Source organism: Gymnoscopelus microlampas (genome assembly GCF_963454915.1).
Source record: "Gymnoscopelus microlampas genome assembly, chromosome: 16".
NCBI classification, from domain to species: domain Eukaryota; kingdom Metazoa; phylum Chordata; class Actinopteri; order Myctophiformes; family Myctophidae; genus Gymnoscopelus; species Gymnoscopelus microlampas.
This window is the reverse complement of record NC_139953.1, coordinates 28,379,989-28,403,399: the sequence shown is the minus strand read 5'-3', so window position 1 is coordinate 28,403,399 and position 23,411 is coordinate 28,379,989. Positions and strand designations below refer to the sequence as shown.

General features: G+C 41.4%; 2 protein-coding genes across 4 annotated transcripts in view; one reads left to right on the top strand and one right to left on the bottom strand.

Moving 5' to 3' along the window:
• Positions 1-10,445: 10,445 nt before the first annotated feature.
• Positions 10,446-17,751, bottom strand: LOC311063338 (sterile alpha motif domain-containing protein 12-like). Of its 3 annotated transcripts, none has more exons than XM_084082723.1 (4): positions 17,697-17,751; positions 15,506-15,652; positions 14,586-14,720; positions 10,446-14,056 (listed from the first exon to the last, which is right to left on the bottom strand). In XM_084082723.1, the coding sequence occupies exons 2-4, from the start codon at positions 15,624-15,626 to the stop codon at positions 14,040-14,042; spliced, it is 273 nt and encodes a 90-aa protein (XP_083938849.1). In that variant the 5' UTR covers positions 15,627-15,652; positions 17,697-17,751; the 3' UTR covers positions 10,446-14,039. The 3 variants fall into 3 exon arrangements, with proteins under 3 accessions (XP_083938849.1, XP_083938851.1, XP_083938850.1); XM_084082725.1 differs by having other exon boundaries at positions 15,506-15,637; positions 17,687-17,735; XM_084082724.1 differs by lacking the exon at positions 17,697-17,751 and adding an exon at positions 17,663-17,682.
• Positions 17,752-19,530: 1,779 nt separating this feature from the next.
• Positions 19,531-23,411, top strand: part of scara5 (scavenger receptor class A, member 5 (putative)) — a 94,306-nt gene continuing 90,425 nt past the window's right edge. The window contains exon 1 of the mRNA XM_084081842.1: positions 19,531-19,731. The gene's annotated coding sequence lies outside the window, so the exon portion shown is untranslated. The remainder of the gene's footprint in view (positions 19,732-23,411) is intronic.

Sequence of the window (23,411 nt, the reverse complement as noted above, 5' to 3'; positions counted from 1 at the left end):
CACAATTAATTTGAATAGGTTCGTTTTGAAAATGTCATTTTAACTTTAAACTTCTCGCTTCCAGTCCAGCGGAGTGCAGACCTTTACAACTTTTATCAAGCTTCCCCCGACAGTCATTAGTGGGGTTAAAGCAGGTCTATTCAATTAAAGGTATAGCTTAATTAAAAGGTTACAGACGTGCGTGTGTGTGTGTGTGTGTGAGAGAGAGAGAGAGAGAGAGAGAGAGAGAGAGAGAGAGAGAGAGAGAGAGAGAGAGAGAGAGAGAGAATGTGAATGTGAATGTTGTTATACAGGTATTTTTTTGAATTGACAGTTTCTTGTGCAATTATTAATTTAATTAACTACGTAATATGCAAAACTTATATAATTCATATAATGAGGATAGGCTATATTCAGTATAGGCCTATTAGCAGTTAAGCATTTATTGAATTCACCTAGATTGCTAGGCAAATTATCCGTAGACTACAATTATGCATGAGTTGCAGAGGTTCATCATGTGTCAAACATCGCCATCTTGTGGTACTTGCACTTGTATTGTAGGCTACTGATACCAAACACTGCTGCTTAACAAGTTAATCAAAAAAGTCACCTCAATAAGCAGACCTAAAACATTATGGAAATAGCAGATCTACAAGCTCACAACGTGTCATGACGCTACGCCTTGTGAGCTTGTAGATCGGCTATTTCCACTATTCATATTTTTAATTATTTAGTATTTTTTTATATGTCAGTCTTTTATTTGTATATTTAGGTTATTTGTCATATCTGCCCTGTGCAACTTCAAATCCTAAAAGCCAAACAGAAATGTATTTTTTATTCATATTCTCCAATGTTCAATGACAGAAACCCAATTAAATCGTTAATCGCAATTCATTCATTGACAATTAGGCCTAATCGTCAGGTAAAATTTCATAATCGTGACAGTGTAGCGCCTCACCGTTCAACACCTCCCGGCTCCCGCTGACAGCCGCCGCCCCCAGCTCATAGAAGTTGCTGGTGCAGCGATAAATATTGCTCTCCCCACCCGGCTTTACTCCCATGAGCACATCAGCCAATTGTGCTCATAATAGACATGCGACCAAGCTGGAGGCACCGCAGACGAATCAAACCCCTAGTTTCCACAGAGGTGGACAGGAACTTAAGACATATTATTTTCCATGAGCCTGGTGGTGATTATGACTGTCCCTTAAAGGAAGTGTCCCAAGTTCAATCCCCTCAATAGCAGTCATCCTGGTGAAGTGTCCTTGAGCCAGACATTGAACCATACAGTTCTGTACCTCCAACAGAAAGATGGAATGTGAGCAGTGATAGGTGCCTGCATTCCATCTTTTCTGGCAGAAAACGAGGTCATTCTACTTCTTGAAGTATGGAATTTGTGATTTTTATTTTCCTCCTCAACTTTTGACCGTAAACTTTTGATTGTAAACTTTTTGAAGGATAATCTCTAACCTTTAAAACATAATAATTAGGGACTAAAGTCCCGTCTCCTCCACTCACAGTGGGAGGGGGAAGCCATGTTTGTACAGTATGTGTCTACCCTTCTTCAGATTGTAGGTTTTTCACAATATCGTTTTAAAAAATTCCGCTGTATTCAATAGTTTGCAATGCTGTTGATCAAGCATCAATAGGCTTCAAGTCTGTGTTGTGAGTTTGTAATGTTGTTCCAGCAAGCAGGGGCACCAGATGGGAAATGAAAATTTGGACAGAGTTCAGGTATGACACCTCATATGGATGCCATGGTTAAGGATTTTATTTATCAAACATTGCTGGTCCAGCAATACATAAGTTATGTATTTTGATTCCTTTAAAAAAAAAATTGGATCAGTGTGGTGTTTGGTATTATAATTGTCTACAATGGTTGGTTACATTTGGCAGTTGTGTCTTCCTGTTGGCTTAGGTAGACATACCTACTGGTGGCAAATGATGTGACTACCATCTAAATAGCATTAGCAAGCTGATTTTCTCTGAGGGCAGTTGTGAAAGATTGAAAATTCTCTGTTTTGATCCCACCCAAAAACAAAAAGACACACATAAACTACAGTACAGACTACAGAGCCAGCTGGATCAACCTCTCCTTCTATACAATCTGTTGTTTGATGCTTGAGCTATAAGGATTTGAAGCAGCAGTGCAATTTCCAAAATAATTCCCATTTTACCATCTGCTGCTATTCAGACCACACCAACAGAGATGCTCACCAGGGTTATTATCCATATGAGAATAATAATAAACAATTTCAAAAGCCAAAAGCACACTTCATTCAAGTTTGGGGGAAGAGTGTTAGATTAGACACTCAAATTCTCTCTCAGCTACTTTACATTAGAAGATCAGAGCAGCAGAAATTCTGCATGCAATTATGCAGAATAATTTGTTTGTAGTGTTTGAAAAGGTCTATACATATAATTTGAGGAATATACGTGTACAGTAGGATACACATGCATATCATCTAATAAAATGTATATGATATGTTTTATAGTAATTATAGAGATTGAATAATGAAATTCATGTGCTAAACAAATACTATTGGTTCACTGATCCCAATTACGTCTACTGTAAAAGCCTGGATGATAATGTATGTGTTCAGCTTCTTTTTAAAACGTTTTACTGTGTGTCCTTCTACTACAGCATTTACAGCATCACAAATGCAATTGTTTTGCCATTGCTGGGTTTTTGATTTTGTCAACTAAGTATGGTTAATATCCTTTGTTTTTCTAACATTCCATGAGTCCTGGAAGATGTGAGACAGAGGCCCTAGGCAGGTGGATTTGTGTGATATCTGTCCATGCTCAAGCCATGTTATTTTCTTGTGCTTTTATTCAGCTATTTGTTAGATTTTATTTTGCAGACCCTTCCACCCCTTCATTTCCTACACACCTGCTGCATGTTCCCGCATCAGCCCTGTTGCTACTACAGTAAACTGGACTATTCCTTGTTCCCTCTCAGTAGTTGACCAATTCTAAGCACTAGCAGTGTTATCTTGTGTTTCCTGTATTAGATATCTAGCCCCTGTCTGTGTTTTCTGTAGTCTGTTGCCCTGTCTGGGGTTCTGTATTCTATTCTGTATTCCTAGTACTTGAGTCCGGTCTCAGAGGCCTGTTCTGCCTGCCTGACCTGTGTGCAATGACCTTTTGCTTGTATCTGGATTTTGGATTTCTGCCTGCTCCTAGTTTTACTGTTTGGACTGTTTTCCTGATTTCGGCTCTTGCCTGCCTTAATTGGCACCATTTATTTAAGTATTTATTTATTTTACAAACAAGGGGCCAAATACATAAAAAATGTACACAAGAGGACGTAGTTAAACGTGATTTTAGAACATCTAAGAGGGTCAGAAGCACTTTTCTCTGCATAGTGCTGCCTACTCCTCTTAGTCGTTCTAAAATGTCTTTAAGCTTTGAAAAATTAGAGTATGTAGGAAAATAAAATAAATATAACTGAATTCTGAAATGAATTCTCTGAACTGAATTCTCAGATTCTTCTCGTTTAGTGAGAGGAGGTCACCGATAATCCCCACCCCCAGTACTTCTCAGTTCTCAGGCTCATTCGTAGGTGCAGCATAAATGGATTTCTTGTGTCACCGCCGCTTACACACTGCAGGGGAGGGGAAAGTACTGTGTAGGAGAACTCTTAACAAGTGTTTGTGGGTCAATCGATATCCGGTGAGGGTGAGCACACAGGGTGAGAAGAAACAGAAAAATTGGTATACAGTATGGTATAATATATGCCATGTATGTAAAACATTTCTGTGAAAATGACTACATTCAATTTTAAAAGTAAGGAACTGTGACATGAGAATTTTCCAAAAACCTCTTTGGCTGGATGTCCTTCAACCACGAGATGATAAGTCCTGTATAAGTTCAAGCTCAATTTCAAGTTTTATTTAAAGTGCTAACACGAATGTCTCAGTACAGTTTACAACATATTACAACACAATATACAACAACATAAATAACCTAAATGTGACCAGAGACCTTTTTCTTCTTAGACAGTCAAATCTGAAGTGCTAATTGAATTGAGGCAGGTGTAAATTTACACTGTGGATATTACTGTGTTCTGAATGACAGAGGCAGATTGACACCTAAAATGAAAACAGGACGGCTGTCATGCCTGAAATATTTATCCTTAAATCTCTCTTCCTTCCTTTGTGTCCCCTGTGCTTTGTGCCTCCTTTCTCACCTTGCCAGGCGTTGACTCGCCACATCACTCCCACCTCTTCTCCAGAGTCATGACCTTTCTGCCCAGACAGGGAAATGTCAGAGAGCATAATTTGGGGATCTCACCCAATAGAGACAGGACTTTGCTATAGAGTTGGCAACATGACCTGAGTACAACAAGATTATTCTCCATGGACCATGAATGAACGGATGAATCTTTCAGTACAGTTTCAGTACTGTTTCTGCTCATTATTTCTGTTCCTAAGCATTTTTGATTTTGGTAAGAAAACCTACATTAATAGTATTGATCGATTCATAAATGACAGTGACACTGAGATGCCTCTTCTTTTGGTTGGGGGGGGGGGGGGGGTCTGAGATCACTTATTTATTTATTGTCTTTCTTTCTTTCTTTTCTATCTTTCTCTCCTGTCAAACTCTTCTATCTCTTAATGTCTCAAAAATAGTGAATATGGATGTGCTCTGTGACAGTTCCGTCTGACTTAAGATCAGTCACTCTTTCCTGCCTGTCCGATCCCTGACAGACACATTAAGAAGTCCAACCAAAATAGCGTGCGTGCGTGCGTGCGTTTGTTCACTGGTGGAAATTTGCATACCTCTCCATGTCACAAGAAGGACACCCTCTGTGCTATGGGGAGATGGGTTTAATTTTCCATAACAAGAGCATTGGAGAGTGAATTGTTTCTACATGCCTACACATCTGTGACAGATAGAAGGTCTTGTCTCTGTGACAGATTCTCTTCTCAAACTGTCAAAAATGCAGGATGTGAAATTGGAAAATCCCCCAAACATGGCACTTCTCAAAACCACAATATCAATCTAAGTGTTAGTGTAATTTATTCAAGTATCTCTTTATAGTGCCCTGCGCAAATGACATGCAGTGACTTAAGGCCTACAGCCCACACACACACACACACACACACACACACACACACACACACACACACACACACATCATGACGCATCACAGGCATCCTTGCACCGCACAATAAACCGTCTGTCTCTCCATCTCTTCTTCCTCTACCTTTTTTAATTTTAATTTTAAATTACCTTAAGAAAGGACACCAACATCTCTTGTCTTTCTGTAATGTAATATTGATCTTGACCGTGACCTTTTCCAATAATCTCTTCGGGGCAACCTACTGGTTCTTTGAAACTCCACCCGCAGTTCTCAATTTTGAGCTTGACCATTGATCTGGCATTCTTTGTGACCTTGACCATTGATCTTTTTTACCTAAAAGTTACTATCATCTCTTCGAGGCAGCCTACTGATCCTTTTCACAAAGTTTTGTGAAAATCTGCTCAGCCATTCTTGAGTTATTCTGAAAGCTTTTGGTACCGGCACTGTTCCCAGTGCTCCCCGTGGCCACAAACCAGAGCGTTTTCAACCTCGGTTGTGATAGCATAATTTACTGTAATACTGTATAACTGGGGACATCATGGTGCATTTTAAATAAACCCACACTGACCATGCTTGCCTTTATATAACATGTATCATGAATTCATAGCCATGTTTATGAAATAAGACTAAATTCAAGCAAACAGCCCGGATTGGTTATGATGGATCTGTCTTCACTACTTTTAGGATTATTCGCCTAGATAAATCATTGCCCTCAAAACATCTTCACAAATAGTTTAGTCTTTAATGACTTATGATGTGGGACTGTAAAGTGATGTGAACATGAAACGGACATCTTGAAGTGTTGGCATTTCAATTACCCACAACACCCCACAGAACACTCAGGTTTGTCAACTTTAATGTTTCAATAGTCTTGACAAGCACACGCACACGCACACGCACACGCACAGGCACACACGCGCGCACACACACACACACACACACACACACACACACACACACACACACACACACACACACACACACACACACACACACACACACACACACACACAAAGACATGCACTCAGATTTTGATTTATGGGGTATCTTCATGGCTAACCCCTGTGAAATGTTCACACATTTGCATTTTCTAATGATTCATTCTATCATTTTGTGGGTTAATATCCATCTGTAGAGCAACAGCGCTTTATAGAAATGCTCAATTAACATGACATGATAACCGCGGTCATACCATAGAAGTATCCAGCCTTTTGCATTTTATTTTACGTTTAAAAATGTTGGTTAAAATGTTGGATTTGGTTGCATGTAGGCTAACTGTTCTCAGTAGATTACATTTCAAACATATTGTGGACTCTAATATCCATAAAGGTTTGTTCTGAATAACTGCACGGAAAGCCAGCACAATAGTAAGCATAAGGGTCAGAGTCATAGCATAGACCACTGGTTCTCATTTCTCAATGTCGGTTCCGGAGACCACCAGGGGTTCCAAATGGACCCCTACAGGTCTGTAACTCTCAGAGTTAAATTAACTCTGACAATTTTGCAGTGTAGATTGGGGGTCCCAAAGATAAAAATATCATTGTTCCATTTGTACACTTTCAGAGTTCGAGACCTGTAAGGGTCCATTTGGACCCCTGGTGGACCACGGGCCAGACGTTGAGAAACGTGTGCCGGTATAAAAAACGGGAACAGACCGGAGGTGGTGACAGCTTTTACTGACTTCACTGGTGCTCTGTCTCTGTGTTTTTCTATGTTAACACATAAATACATCTTTAAGGAAGCAGAAGCCTGTGGGAAATGAATTGATCTCTGTGCTCCATATCATGCCTGGAATCAACATCTTAAAATGGCCTGAAATGGGAGTACAAAAGAAAATAATTCATAGTGAATAGAATGAGAGGGTGTGTAGACAAGCTGTCCAAGGAAAAAGAATATTCCTCTATCCCTCCCCTGTCCTCTGACAATAAAATACTCTTGCGAAAATAGCCCATCTACAAGCTCACAACGTGACGCAGCGCAACGTGACACACTGATTGTGGATAGGCTATTCTCGGTGCACAATTACTTCTGATAAACAGAGGAGATAAATCAAGTGCTACAGGTCCATTGATGTTGGTGGGGACAATGGGACCGTTAAGTAACAACAAGTCCATTTGTACACTCTCAGAGTTACAGACCTGTAAGGGCCCATTTGGAAACCCCTCAAAAACCCTGATGGTTCTTGAACACCACTTTGAGAACCACTGATTTAATTGTTTCTCTCTATCTCTGCTCTATTTCTCTTAATTAATTAATACACATCCCTTCTCTTTTTGTCCTTTCACCACTCCCTTTAAATAAGAACAATAGTGGGTGAAGGAATGCATGCTCTGCCAATTACACCACATTGATTACAGCTGACCTGGGAACAGTGGGGAGGACCAAGAGACCCCCCCCCCCCCACACACACACACACACACAATTAAAAATGACTCAAAGGGGCCACACCATGAATTTAAAAAATATATATTATATATAAATATTGCCCCCTAATACGTTTTAAACAGGTTGTAAGCCTAAAAAACATCCAGATATTTTTTCTCACAATCTGACTGTCTGTCATTCCAAGCTTTTTCAGCTGCAATACCAAAACGTCCTTTTGGGCAGAGGGGTGCTACTGAGCAATTCTGTCTGGCCATCATCAATGCAATGGCAATGCAAGTGATGTCACTTGCATTGCCATTCTGAAATGGCCTGTTCAGACATGCCCATACTGAAAATCCACCGGCTTCGAATGCTATCAATGCATTGAATGGGAGATTATCACGTTTTATCAGACCATTGAATGGGCGAAGTAGGCGAGCTACCGTCTACCCCGCGATTTGTCAGACCATTCATTGGGCGTAATCAGGAGCTACTGACCTACCGACGGAGGCGGAGCAGTCCCCACAACAATATTTACGATTCTGTCCATATCGGTACATAACTCGAACGGCGCTGAGTAGGCACAGGCGAGGGTCGCACCGCTCCGGACGGCAACTCAGTCGCCTTAGCTCCTTCGGTGGCCCGTCGCGGGGCTCCACCTCGCCTGAGACTGCGCGCCTCCGTCATGGTCCGAAACCGAAACAACCAAAACCAAAACCGAAACTAAAGTATTTAAGTCATCTCCGTCGGTAGGTCAGTAGCTCCTGATTACGCCCACTGAATGGTCTGATAAATCGCGGGGTAGACGGTAGGTCGCCTACTTCGCCCATTCAATGGTCTGATAGAACGTGATAATCTCCCATTCTATGCATTGATAGCATCCGAATCAGGTGGAAAATCTCTGAAATGAGAATGAATGACTGAATGTTAAAACAAAAATATTTTTTGGGGTACAAGAGACACTGGGGAGCCCAAAAAATACCCCCCCCCCCCCAAAAAAAAAAAGAAATTCATGGTGTGGCCCCTTTAAGCAGCTCCGCAAAAGAAAACCAATGGCAAAGTTTAGTGGCTCTTTCAATACCATGTGAAAGCAAAGCAAGTTGAACTTCTCTAAACTTTTCCGCACTGCCACTTTTTCTGGCACCGTGTCCTGCTGCAGCAGTCGCTCCTTGCCACAGACAATGCATGGAACCTCGCTACTTTCTCAAAATGCGGAAGCATTATATTGCTGTTGGTCTGCATAGGCCATTATTCAGATCTCTCTCTCTCTCTCTCTCTGTCTCTCTCTCTCTCTCTCCCTTCTCTGCCCGCTATCCCTCTCCCCACACCCAAGGCAAATGTGCCCTCTGCTCTCCCTTAAGCCCAGGCCTCTCCCACAGTCAGTCCCTTCATTCTGTGCCAGCCCCAGCAGCCTGTTTGTCACTGTCTAGTGATTTACTCATAGTTGCACCAGTGAGGAGAGACTGACCAATAGCTTCTGACGGAGAAATGAGTTAGTGGCAGGCCACAGGATGGATCCATCTTTGGAATGAAGAGAGAGAAGCTGCATGCAGTTCTTTACGGTGGGATGCAGTACCTTAGGATGAGATAAGCAGCGCCGATAAAATTGCACTTGTTCATTCACTCCAGAGTTGGATTTCACCTCTTTGTTTTTGTATATAATGACAACCTTTGGTCTGATTTAGAATCAGAGTTTGACTACCACTATAGTTTCTTATGTAGGATGTAAAAAAAAACATATTAAACTGTTCTTCTGCAAAAAAAATATGTATGTATTTCCAAAAGCAACAGCAAAAAAGACCAAATTAATAACAAGAACTTGTTTTCGTGTGTTAGGGCATTAGCCAAAAAGTCGATGTCGACGTCATGAACCTGGTTGTCCCAGGTACGATTCCATGCAGGCCAGGCCAGTAATGTGTCGATGTGTGTCCCTGAGCAAGACTCTCAACCCCTAATTGCTCCCCAAGTGCCAGCTATTGGGGACTATTCTACCTAGAAGTCGACAGGCGACTAGCTGTCTAGAGTCTAAACAGCTATAGCCTTCTGTAGAGCCACGCTGTAAAAATGTGCAGTTGCAGTCACTGAATCAGGACATTTGCGATTTCAGAACCTGATGAAATCTGTTAAATTATCCATTTGAAACTACAAGAGTGTACAAATGTCCCCGTGAGGGGTTCCTTTTTTAAACCACTTTGATTTCAAATGAGCACTGAGGATTTCACTGCGTAATTTAAGTAACTAAAGGAAGTCTCGTACAGCCATGATTCCGAAGAGGATCGACTGCTGTGCCTCTTCTGCTTGGTGTTTGCATTGTCTGAGGAACTTTGTACACAAAAGTATTAATACTCCATCATGTGTTCCTACGTGTGACACCGCTCATTTCGTTACAGCGCGGCTCTTCGAGGTCAGCAACAGAGTTTTGCTAACCTTTGGAGTTTTCCCGTCACCCGCACCTCACTCTGTCACCAGTGATGTAGAGGCTTTCCCAGAGGTGGATTTACATTTTGTCCTGAGTCAGCGCTTAGCTGACATCCCCGGCCCCCCGGCCCTCCCGAACGTTGGAAATCAAATGTCACGCCATCTCAGGGGACATTAATCATGGCGTCTAATTTGGTGGTACTGCCACAGACACACAAACATACACCCATACGCACAGTCCTTTCCAGACGCATGCTCAGCCCTTCCTCGAATACCCACCCAGGGGGAGGAGTCAATGGAGGAATTGTAAACCATTTTTATGGAACAGGAACAGGGCTGTCTGCCAACTATTGAGGTAATTTGATGTCCCTCATACCAGTGTAGTATCCCAGTCTGGTACACACCCATCCCGGAGCGACAACCCATAATCACCACCACACTCAGTAACACATACATGCATCCACACACAACAATTTATTATAAACCACAGAAGGCTTTAATGGTCAAAGACATTTACAGCTGGGGAGATGTTTTGTAAACGCTTTGGACTGATTCTGTTATAGTGTTAATCGCCATCTAACACTAGTTAGGAGCTACTTTGTGATGATGTGAAATGACTCGATTCTGTGGACATTTTCGTGCCACGGACATACAAAATGAGCGGTCAATATTACTAGAAAACACATCGCCCAAACATGTATACTAGTGGACTGCCATAGTGTCTATGCCACGAGCACATCTGTTCATGTACTGTACAGCACAGACAGACACATTGACGACCCCCAGGTTTGACATCATCATTTTCCCATTCTACACAGAAATAAACAGAATACAGAAGGCCTTTATTGCCACACTATATACATTATGATCTCAAATCAGAGCAATGGAATTTAGGGTCAAGCTCAAAGTGACCCTTTAAGGAGGAGGCTACTCCTTACATTTAATTTCCACCACCTCAATAAGTGAAAAGAGACATCACACAATATGACAGCACAGCATTTTCCTGCTCTCAAAAGGGAAGGATACAGAAACATAATGGTTACAAGTGTCATTGGCTGCTTCTCACAGACATGTTACATCTCGCATTCAACTGCACAGCACATTCCTCACGTCTGCATTCCACTGTGTGTGTGTGTGTGTGTGTGTGTGTGTGTGTGTGTGTGTGTGTGTGTGTGTGTGTGTGTGTGTGTGTGTGTGTGTGTGTGCGTGTGTGTGTGTGGAGGGGGAAGGTTTTAGAGGTCATTATGGGATGACTGTAACAGTGGCTCAGACCTGATTAGCCCATTAGTCAGCACATTTTGATTCATATCATTCCTTTAGTCTCGACAGTCTTATAGTCTTTTAGTCTCCATCTGCCGTGTTAAGTGGTTAGACGGGTGGGCCGCGTTCAATATCGATCGTAGTCAATCAATCGATTGTGTTTCAGCTTAATTGGATCAATGGAAACAGCGTAGTATAGCTTACGTTACCATTTGATAGTATGACATTTTTTTAACATAATACATTTTTTAAATATTCATGTTATATGATCATTCAAATCTTAGTGTTTGACAATAATTTGGGGCCCACTTGCAATACCCTCGTGCTCCACCGGTTGGCCCTGGCCCACAGGGTTGGGAATCACTGGTGCACATTACATCCGCACCAATATCACATTAATATTTCCATTACTATCGTCGCTTTGTGTTTGTGGTCCTGTAGCCTACGCATCATATCCTGCATGAATCCTGAATAATAGACAAGGACTATGCGGCTATCAAATTGTACACTCTTTATCTTCTTGGTTGGTTTGCCCATCTAATTTGTATTTCTATGCTAATGCTGAGAAAGTAAATCATATTTTCTTCAGTTTATGTCTGCTTATGCATGAGGAGATATTTGTGTTTGTTTGATTGATTGATTTAATACTTTATTAACAGTTTGCAAATAGTACAGTGGTACGATTATACAATGATGCTAAAAGGATAACACAAACAGCTGCTGGATGCCATGATTTCAGTAAGATATGAATATTAACTTGCAGACTTGCTTGAGAAAATAACACTCTGCGGTTATTTTTTCACCCTCAAAGTTATGTTATTATTGCATTTTAAGGTTATTCAAAAATAGTCACTAGAGTCACTACCAACAAACTTCAAATGTCCATGACTTATTAACCTTGCAGTGATGCTTAGCCAACATTGACACAGTTACCTGTGTCAATGTTGGCTAAGCATCACTGCAAGGTTTGGCATAATATTTTAGCAACATTGGAGAAATTGTAAACAAATGCAAAATCCAAAAGTAAAGCCATTAACTGGAAATACGATATGGCCAATGGCTGAATGGCGACATGTATTAACAGTTGTGTGGTCCTTATACCACTTATTCCCTACCGGTGTCCCACTGGTCCCCTACTTTTTTCCCTCTACACTACAGTGTTCTCAAAGTGGGGTCCTTGGGGGATTCCAGGGGGTCCCCAGTATGATGAAACACTTTAACCCTATTTTATACTTTGGGTTATTAGGCTATTCAAAAATCTTGAACATTTTTGATGACTTTTTAAATAATCTTTTTTTAAAGAGAACATTTGTAACACAAATCTTTGCTTCTGGGGGTCCCTGGCACAACATATTTTGAAATGGGGGTCCATGGCCAAATACATATCATTTTGGGGTTCCTTGACATGAAAAAGTTTGAGAACCACTGCCAAATCTCTTCACCAAAAATAACAGATCTAGAAGCTCACAACATGATGAATTGTGAGCTTGTAGATCTGCTACTTTTCAGAGAATACTCACCTATTTTTGTCAAATGTACGCCTATCATGGCATGCCCAGAATAGGGACGCTAGGTATAAGTGGTTGAATAGCCATGTGTCCAGAAAGTACAGTACACTGACTGCACTAATGCACTCCTTTTATCTATCTCTCTGTTGCTTTCTCTCTCTCTCCCTTCTAATTTACTCAGCCGCACATATTGCATGCTGTTAGCAAGCCACTTCAGCCCATTACTCAGTGAATGGCCAACCATCAGCAATGTGTCTGATTCATGCGGGGAAATGATGTTGTGCCTCGCGGAGATAACAGCCAGATAGTGTATCAAGTTGACTGAGGAATTGAGCGTGGCCGGGTAGAAGTAGGAAGTGAGCCAGTGATAAAGGAGACAGAGACAAAGTGATACAGAAAGGCAAAGACAGGAACTAGGAAAGTGTGCTCCTCGGAAAAACAGAGCCCTACCAGGCCGGGTTGTCTAACCGGGCCTGTGTTGCGACCTGTTATAGCGCCACCATGAGGCCTATTGGGAGTTTGTGTGCAAAGTGTTATGCCAATCGGATACTGAGTTCAGGATTTGTGCTATTCTGTGCAAAACAGGCCCCTCCCGCAAACTTTGAAAGCCAATTGTAGCCGATCAGAATGGAATATGAAAAGTCTTAACAGATATGTACATCTTGATCACTTGACTACAGAGATAATGTGTACCAATTTGGGTGAGGTTTGGACAAACTCTGTAGGAGCAGTAGTAAAGGAAAGTGTGTTTAGTTGGCCTGTTATAGCGTCATCATGATACTGATTTGAAAAATGTCAGATGTTATTCCTTGGTCTACTGGGAGTGTGCGTGCAAAGTTTCAAGCCAATAGGAACCCGAGATTAGCTGCTCACAGAAGGACGGACGGATGGACGGATGGACAGACGGACGGAAGGTTGAATGGACGGATGGACTCACAGAAGCAGAAACATAATCTCTTGCCTTCGGCCGTTCCGGCCTGGCGGGTAAAATAAGAGGTAGAGAAAGCAACAGAATGATAATTCAGAGGGAGAAAACAAAGAAGGTATGAAAGGTATGAAAAAAAGAGAAAAGCCAGAGAGATACACAAATTAGTACATAGTGCCAATTAACCACTTGATCCCTAGTTAGAAGAAAGAAATAGCCCATGTACAAGCTTGTAGATCGGCTATTTTTGCATACTTTTTGAAATATTTTATGACATTCCCAAAATAGAGATGCCAGGGTTAAAATGGTTACGAATAAATCTAGAAAACCCATTCTTGCTCTGTCAATGACTTCACACTATAAACAAGGCTTTCTTCCTTCACTCTCTCTCTCTGTTTAACTGATGCTCATTATTTCTCTTTCAACCTTTCTCCCTCCTTCACATGGACGGATGGACTGAACGTGATACGATGGACTTCTTTAAGGCCATCTTCTCTCATGAAGAAAAACATTCTGCATTAGTGAAAGAAAGACAAACAGTATTTATCTGGGAGATAAGAACATGCGATACATATAATTTTGGGGGTCCTTGACATGAAAAAGTTTGAGATTTCAAAAAACTGTAGGATTTAGAAGACATTTGTAGGATCCCCAGAATCTGAGTTACAAATGTTCACTTTAAAATATATATATTCAAAGATTTGCACACATTTTCACGATTTAAAAAAAAATAGCACATCTACAAGCTCATAGCGCGGCACTTGGTGCCACGCTATGAGCTTGTAGATCTGCTATTTTTGAACAGCCAAAGAAATCTAAAAATTAGATTCTTTCCTGGTCTAAATGGGTTAAATTAATCCACAAAAAAAATGACTAAAAAACAGCTAACATACTGTAGGCCTAAAATATGATGTCTAACTGAATAAAGAAGGTTTATTTTAGATTGACAAAGGTTTGAAATAATCGTGATACTGAATTAAGTCATATTGCGCAGACCTACAAGAAGTACGCATAGAAATGTGTATGATCACCATGTTCTTACCAGCGTAGATGTCGTTTAGGTTCTCCAGCTCCTCCTGGACCCTGAGGAGGAGGACATCTTGGAGGATCTCCTGCCGCTCAGCCTCCACCCCCAGACGCTCCAGATGGTGCTCCTTCATCCTCAGCAACGCCCGGCCTGGACCAGCACAGTGTGTGCGTGTGCGTGTGCGTGCGTGCGTGCGTGTGTGTGTGTGTGTGTGTGTGTGTGTGTGTGTGTGTGTGTGGAGATGGCATGACATTTGGAAAACAGAGCTGAGGAGTTAGTTTAGTTTGAGCACTTCCAACAAATCACTGACAAGTAGCGCCCCATCAATGCCAGGTTTTTGCATCCGATGCAGATCCCGATTTTGGTGATCCATAGCCCACCATTTATCAATATTTTGGCTACTACTTTGTCAAAAAGTGCAAAATGTTCTCATCAATTTGAAAGTCTTATTAATGTTTCTATTTGAGATCATTAACTTAAAAGCAAACACAAAGAAATAAACAAATAACCTTTTAATAGATTAAATTAAATATCTTCTTTTATATCAAATTTGGCTTAAGGGAGGACCGGCCGGCGGACCACGTCATCATGCTCATGTCACTATGTCTCACTAATGTCACTATGTCTCATATATATATATATAATATAATTGTATTTCAATATAGCCAATCTACAAGCTTTTAGTTCGGGTATTTATTAATGTGAATGTTAAAACTTTTGAAAACGTGCACCAAAAGTATAATGACATGCCCAAAATGGGTACCCCATGCTGAAAGCGGCATAATTGCTGATACCATTGTCATCAAATAATTGCTGATATATCGGCCAGACCGATATATCTGTCGGGCTCTACGGAAAATAATTAATGAATAAAGAAATGGAGAGTATACAGTTTGCTGTGGCATATACAAGGCACCTGTATGCATGTCTCCTACCTGATATAGAGTGCTTGATGATGGCCATGTGGAGTGTGCTCAGTGTGGTTGGGTATAGCTCCTGTATCCAGTCGCACACTTCCTGAACAGACCAGAGTGACGCACGCTTTGACGGCACCATCACCCTCCAATCTCACTTTCTACTCCCTAAAGGACAAAGGTCAAGGAGAAAGGGAGCGTACTATAAGTGCAATATCGTATTGATGAGATAATCATCACAGTAACCTGTGAAAGTTTATTTTTTTTTACAAAGGCCAAATAAAACCTTTAACTGCTTAAGCCCTATTTCTTACTTTCCCTAGCAAAAATTGCTGATTTACAAGCTCACAACGCATCGCAATGTGTCGTGAGCTTGTAGATCTGCTCTTTTCGGCAAACGTTTCCCTATGATGACATGCCCAGAATGGGGACGCTAGCGTTCATGTGATTATGGGGGGCGTTGCATTGTATTGTTTACATACCCTGATGAAGGTCATCTTGATGACAAGCTCTGTAAATTAAACTAGAATCCTAATTTTAGCTGTACCTCTGGCTCCTTGACTATCCTAGATGCTGCGTGTATGCATAATGAGTTTCTAAATACCTTGTAAGGGGGGTGTGACATTACATGCCAATTAGCCCCCTCCTTACCTGACTCTGTCTGTGGATTACATTTCCGCAATACGTGGTATGGCCTACACAGTACTTTCTATAAACTTTAGTCTTCCATTAATTAATTCCACAATCATCTGAACATTATGAGGATTTACAGTGTAACATTATAGCAAGGTGCCATTAGATGGCTACAAAAAAGAAAAGGAAAAAATGAGGTAAAAAAGTATCCTGTATCCTTAGACCTTTATGGTTCACTTGGCTTTCCTCCCAGCCATATCCTCTTGGGTTGCATGCTATAGGGCAAAAACTAGTAAACTGTTGATGTGACCTTTTCAGTGGGCCAGAGTCTTGTTATCGGGCTGTAAATATAGGAATTTAATTTCCTGTTGTAATTAAAGGAGGTTTGGGATTGGATGAGGCAATAACAAGGTCCCAGGGGTGTAAGTGACATACAGAGAGAGTGGAGACCTTTATAGGGGAAGGGGTTCCAAAAAACAAACAAGAAAAGGGTAAAACACTACATGGTCTGTGGGTCAGAATGGAGGATGGGTCAGTTTAAATTGGGATCATGCGTCAATTAACCTTTAAGTCCCGGCACAAAATAATACTGAATGAAATCATCCATTATTTCTGCATCACCACTGTGTTGCAGATGTAGTATAACAGTGTTATTTCCCAATGTTATGCTGTCTCTCTGTTTTTCCCATTAGGTACAATAGGCATCCATGAGTGACATCTCAAATAGCATAAAAAAAAAAAAAATCTATTTATCAGGAGATCATAAGGGGAACTCACTTTTCCCTTAGAAAGGAGATGGCATTCACACACTGCCGACATTTTTTCTTTTTTCTCCTTTTCTACTTTGTACATACAGTGTTTATATTTGTTGATTATATGTATTTTAGTGTTATTCTTTTGCTATGATGATGAATTGAATGGAAACAAGTCCCCAGGACTTTTTTTTGTGTTATCCTTTTAGGCCAAATGTCTGACTGTACTTCGTGCTGTTTACATTTATGTCTAGTAAAGTATTCAATCAATCAATCAATCAATCAATCAATCAATCAATCAAGCCTAGCAGCATCCTAAGTCTAGACTAGAGAAATACTCACCATGGGTACTTTTGCCCCTCTCATAGGCTATGTGCAAAACCTATTTTAAGCCGCAATGCCATATTATTGGCATTTTTTTTGGCCTATATCGTCCAGGCACTAATCCAGTGATACAATCCTACCACCTTGTGGCACATTGTAACATCACATGGTCAAGCCACCTTTATATTGAATTGAAACATAGAAGCACAGTACAGTACTGTATCTGTACCGATTGTCTACATTAGCTACGAGTTGCCGTAATTCCCTGCTGTTCATTGAAGGCTATCCTCGATCACGTTACTTTATCAAATCTATAAGCAACTCGGCACAAAGTTTCCTGTCAGCGTCCATTTTCTTCTTATAATAATCAGCCACGAATAGATCCCAACTGTATCAAACCTGACCATGAAATATGAAAACATGTTTCCATCGACAATAATATGTAACCAAAAGCAGGAGTTTTTTTTACCTGTAAATGCAGAGACAAGTCAACAGTATCTTACCTGCCCAGCCCTTCTCTTGACTCCGCCTGACACGGATGCGCGCAACCCACACTTCTATGTGTCACCGAGATTAGTAACCTATCGAAATATGGGACTCCAATGAATGTACTGCTTTAAATTTTCAGCAATGGTTTGTTTATTGTAGAGTCAGGTGACACGTGCTTCTGGCTGATAGAAGAAGAAGAAAATAATCTCGGATATTTTTTTATTGATTTTGTTTTTTCCAACGACTGTTGGGGTCACGGGATTATATAGGTATCAAATGTCGGTATTGCATGGGAAGATACGTGTCGAAAGCGCACAACTGGATCGTCATGCAATATTTTGTAATTTAGGCATTAATTCCCCTCTTCCTCTGAGTGATGTGTGTTCTTCTGTCTCTGCATTGCATAGACTACCATCTTACAAGTAGTGGAAAGTGGTGGAAAAAGTACTCAAATGTTTTATTTGAGGAAAAGTACAAAAGTAGGCCTATTGGTATCAAAATGTACTTGAAGTATACCAAAAGTAGAAAGTACTTATGCGGAATGTCCCAAGTTTTCAAATGTATGAAATATATAAAATCTTTTGAAAATAGCAGATCTACAAGCTCACAATGAGTCGCATCATGACCATTGTGAGCTTGTAGATCGGCTATTTTCAAATGGCCGAAATGTATAGGGCTGAAGTGGTTAATGTATTATTTGTAATAATATTCTAAATCTACAAAGTAGTAACTAGTAATTAAAGTTGTCCAATACTTGTAGTGGAGTAAACGTATAATATTTGCCATTGAGATGTAGTGGAGTAGAAGTAAAAGTATTGAAAATTGGAAATGCTCCAGTAAAGTAAAAAAAAAAAAAAAAAGTATTTTACTTAAGTAGGCTACATAGCTCAAGTAACTGTACCTACTTAGTTACTTTCCACCACTGCAAGTAGACTAAATCATTGGTTCTCAAAGTGGGGTCCGGGGACCCCCAGGGGTACTTGAGGGGGTTCCAGGGGGTCCCCAGCTAAATGATGGATAGGAACCAAATGGACCCTTATAGGTCTGTAACTCTGAGAGTGTACAAATGGAACCAAATGGAAATTATTTTTATTTACTCCACAGTGCCCTCTACAGATCTGGAGGATTTGAACTTACCATTAACCAAAATCTGTAGAGGGCACTGTGGAGTAAATACAAATAATTTCCGTCTCGCTGACATGTTTTATTGTATGCCCAAAAAGTGTATTTAACAGAGTAGGTGGGGTGCTGAGAGGCTTCCCACCTCCGAGAATAGACTTTCAACAACACAAAACAGCCTTTGTTTCGGTGTATAGCGAAATGGTCTTCCAGGGCGTTAGAGGGAACTCACTAACGCTCTGAATCAGGGCTAACTCTCAGAGTTAAGTTAACATTGATTTCACAACATGAATTGGGGTCCCAGAGATATAGAAATGCCATTAAATGGGGGTCCGTAGCCCTAATGCATGTCAAACTGGGGGTCCTTAAAATGTATCTTTTCAAATGGGGGTCCGCGGGCTAATAAGTGTCCATTTGAGGGTCCTTGACATGAAAAAGTTTGAGAACCACTGGGCTAAATGCTAAATTAGGCAGGAACTAGCAGCCTCGAGCTCAATGCGGGAACACGCCCACTAGAGGGAGCAGTAGGGTCGTGACAAAGTTGTGAAGTTTCTCCTTCACAGCTGACTTTTCAGCTCAGATACATACAGTAACAGGACACTGTCTGTCTGCACGAGTTGAGCGACTGTTAGCTGGTGTTTTAAAGACTTGTGTTCGCGTCACATGGTTTGTAGTGGGTTTGGTCCCAATGTCTGAACAATATTCACCCTACATCAGTGAGCTGTTGACTCTGCAGGAGGACCACACGTTCACTTCTTCCATCACTTCCATGCAGTTTAAGGACTTATAGACAGCTGACTGGGGTTTGCTTGAAGAATAATAGCCTCTAACATTTTGTTGGGAAGTTGGCGTTTTGCTGCGAAGACGCGCCTTTTTTGGGGAGAATTATGAGAAAGCTGCTGCACCTGTGATTCTGTGACAACCGACACGGTAAGGAAAGCTGTTTGGCATCGACGCTCATACATTATCTGCATGGATTTAGAGAGCTACACTTCAATTATCCCTGAGCTATTTCAATTTTAAATTGTATTTGGTTTATTGGCAATGCACTTGTTTTAGCAGCTATGCAAATGACATCCATAAATAACTTTTTTTTTAAAGTACAAAGATGAATGAAAAAGTTCAGTAACCCCTATATAAACTCAAATGGGACTGTCAGAGAAGATTTGTACAAAAAAAACAATACGGTTGTATTCACATTATGACCCGTTTCAAAGAGAAATTATATCAACAAAAGCTGGTCTGGTTTATCCTAATGAATTCACCCTGCTATTTGGCGAAGGCAACAGGCTACTTAATTGTTTTAAATGTGCATGGTGACGGATAAATGTTTGAACATCTGTTAGAATGTATTGCAATTAGGCTGGAGAGCAGCGCTGTAGTAACAGCTGACTTTCTGCTATATGCTCTGCATAGTGTGTGTATAGAAATGCTCTCTGATAGCAGTGGTTCTCAACCTTTTCAGGCCGCCCGCGACCCCTTAAAATAATCATATTTGAACAAGGGTGGGGGGTCCCACCCTGACAAGCACTTGGAATTGTAGGAGTTGAGGCATTACAGTTTGACTCGGTTCCATAGACAAATATTGTGAAACTAGCAGATCTACAAGCTCACAACACCACGAGTCCTAAAAAAGAATACATAAAATACTAATAAAGTATTCAATCAATCAATCCTTAAATTGTAGATCAGGGGACCCCCCCCCCAAAAAAACAAAACATGTGGGGACGCACAGGTTGAGAACCACTGTCTTAATGGACTTCATCTGTGGAAAAATGTTGCTTTATGTTGATGAATGAAGCATCCGCTGAGAAATGGGTTAATTATCATGCATGGATGGGATGGGATGTCCCATACAGACCTGGTCCTATGAGAGGATGATAGCAGAGAGACAGGATGCGAGAGAGAAGGGGTGATGTAGGGGGGGGGGGGGGGGGGGTTGGCAGAGAGACCACACGCACCGAGTCCCATTGACCTAGTGGACACAGCAGAGAAGAGGTGCTCAGGCGCAACGAGACCATTATTCTCTCATTCCTTTCTCCCTCTCTCTCTCTCCCTCTCTCCCTCTCTCTCTCTCTCTCCTCCTCTCTTCTGACGATGTCATCTATTGTGTATGTACGTTTTACAAGGTTTCTATTCAGAATTCCCCAGGCAAAGACAAACAGGGCTGTATCACAGTTACAATTATTTTAACTAGTTTTCCACCGATCAGCCATACATCGTAGATCAGCTCCGGTCCATAGCGTTAGAAGGAGTTCTCCTTCTTCTATAACGCTATGGAGTCAGAGTTAATAATAGACCTAATTCCAGTCTTTCTTTCTCCCTCCCCTTTCTTTACCATCAAGCGAGATTTCATGGTCAGTAAATCCAGACCTAATACTGATCATTGTCAAGTGCAGGGCTCATTGCTTCAGTTTAGGATATATGTGCGAGAGCCTTAACATCTCAACTGGAAACGTTTACCACAGAGCCACGAAGGATTATCATGCATAGTACATTGATTCCTGATGTGTCTCTGATGTGCCCCTTATATGTGCCATTTACAAAACTCCATGGCAAATTAACATGCATCACAGCATGCGGTATGTCACCTGGAGACAGGTTTCACAGGGTCTTTTCTGTTGGTGACCTTTGAAGTGTGTGTGTGTGTGTGTGTGTGTGTGTGTGTGTGTGTGTGTGTGTGTGTGTGTGTGTGTGTGTGTGTGTGTGTGTGTGTGTGTGTGTGTGTGTGTGTGTGTGTGTGTGTGTGTGTGTGTGTGTGTGTGTGTGTGTGTGTGTGTGTGTGTGTGTGTGTGTGTGTGTGTGTGTGTGGAGAGGGGGCGTGCAATGTAACGCCCCTGCAATGGGGCGTTACAGAGGTGCTCTTAGGTACAAATTGCAGCTTTAAAAACAGTGCAATATTTAGCTTTTGTAGGACCTCCAAGGACCCTTTATGGGGTTCCAGGGGGGTCCCCAGCAAAATGAGTTAATATAGCATCGAAAGCAGTTTAACTACTTCAACCATACACCGGATATTTGATATTAGCTGATCTACAAGCTCACGTTGAGAGATCTGCTATTTTCAAAGAATCCAGAATTTTATTTGAATATTTTGAAAACATTTTAACAACACAAATCTAGTATGGGGGTCCCTGGCACAAAATGTTTTCAGATGGGGGTCTTCGGCCAAATACATATTAACTTCCGGGTCCTTGATATGAAAACGTTTGAGAACAACTGTTAAAAAGCCTTTTTACCCACGTTTTGATATACATCTAAGGAACCACATGTGATAAAACAGCAGCAGTGTCCTCATAAACTGGGATGACCCTGGCCTAGACTGCTTTGCTTTCCCACCGTCTAGCTTGGCCACTGGCTGACAGAGGTCACCAGAGGTCGCCAGGGTGTCTGATGGATCGCACTTCTATTGCATTAGACTGAAGGCTTTAGAGCTCCCTGTTGTAATCAGGAGTTAACGCACACACACACACACGCGCACACGCATGCGCGCGCGCGCGCACACACACACACACACACACACACACACACACACACACACACACACACACACACACACACACACACACACACACACACACACACACACACACACGTACACACGTGCACGTGTGTAAAGAGACAAGATGGGGCAAGGTTGGTCTCTTAGCAGCCCTAATCGTTCCTTCCTATAGCTACATGGTGCCAAAATGTCAACCTGACAGCACCCCTCACCAACACATGCACACACATGCACACACACACAAATTCTCTCTCTCTCTCTCTCTCTCTCTCTCTCTCTCTCTCTCTCTCTCTCTCTCTCTCTCTCTCTCTCTCTCTCTCTCTCTCTCTCTCTCTCTCTCTCTCTCTCTCTCTCTCTCTCTCTCTCTCTCTCTCTCGGGCGCGCCCCCACTCCTCACTGAAAGCTTATTGAGAAAGCCCAGATTGAGCGCTTTTTAACAACTTTGTCAAACACACTGTTGAGTTTCACACACACACACACACACACACACACACACACACACACACACACACACACACACACACACACACGCACACGTCTGCACGTATGCAAGCACCTCATCTCATTCAGTTTTTGTCCAGTGTTTTATCTGCTTCCTGCACTGTACCATTCTACTGCCTCTGGTAACTCCAATTTGCCCATGTCTAGATGTATTACATGAACTAAATGCTTTCCACCACTGTCCCTGTTATTTAGCTGGCATTTTGCCCTCATGTGATTGTCTACAGCAGGGTTTTTCTTGGCTTGCAGTAGGGTTTGTAGGTGGTGACATTGCATGACAGGGACTGTGATCGGTCGGGCTCTATTGCCACCGTCAACTCAATCCTTCATCTCTCCCTACATTTACACAGTGCTGGAAAGTAACCGAGTACATTTACTCAAGTGCTACACTTAAGTACAATTTTGTGGTGGTTTACTTGAGTATGTCCCTTTTTAAATACTTTACACTTCTACTCCACTACATCTCAGAGGTGAATATTGTACTTTTTCACTACAATTATTTGAAAGTTACTGAAGTTACTTTGTAGGTTTGGATTATTATTACGAAACATACATTGACCAATTAAGCCCTATTTTATATTTAGTCTACTTGAAAAGACCCAATCAACAA

Coding starts and splice junctions, on each gene's coding strand:
- LOC311063338 (XM_084082723.1), bottom strand. CDS start 15,626: ATGGTGCCGTCAAAGCGTGCGTCACTCTGGTCTGTTCAGGAAGTGTGC. Junction 14,721..15,505: donor CATCAAGCACTCTATATCAG/GTAGGAGACATG, acceptor GTGCTGGTCCAG/GCCGGGCGTTGCTGAGGATG.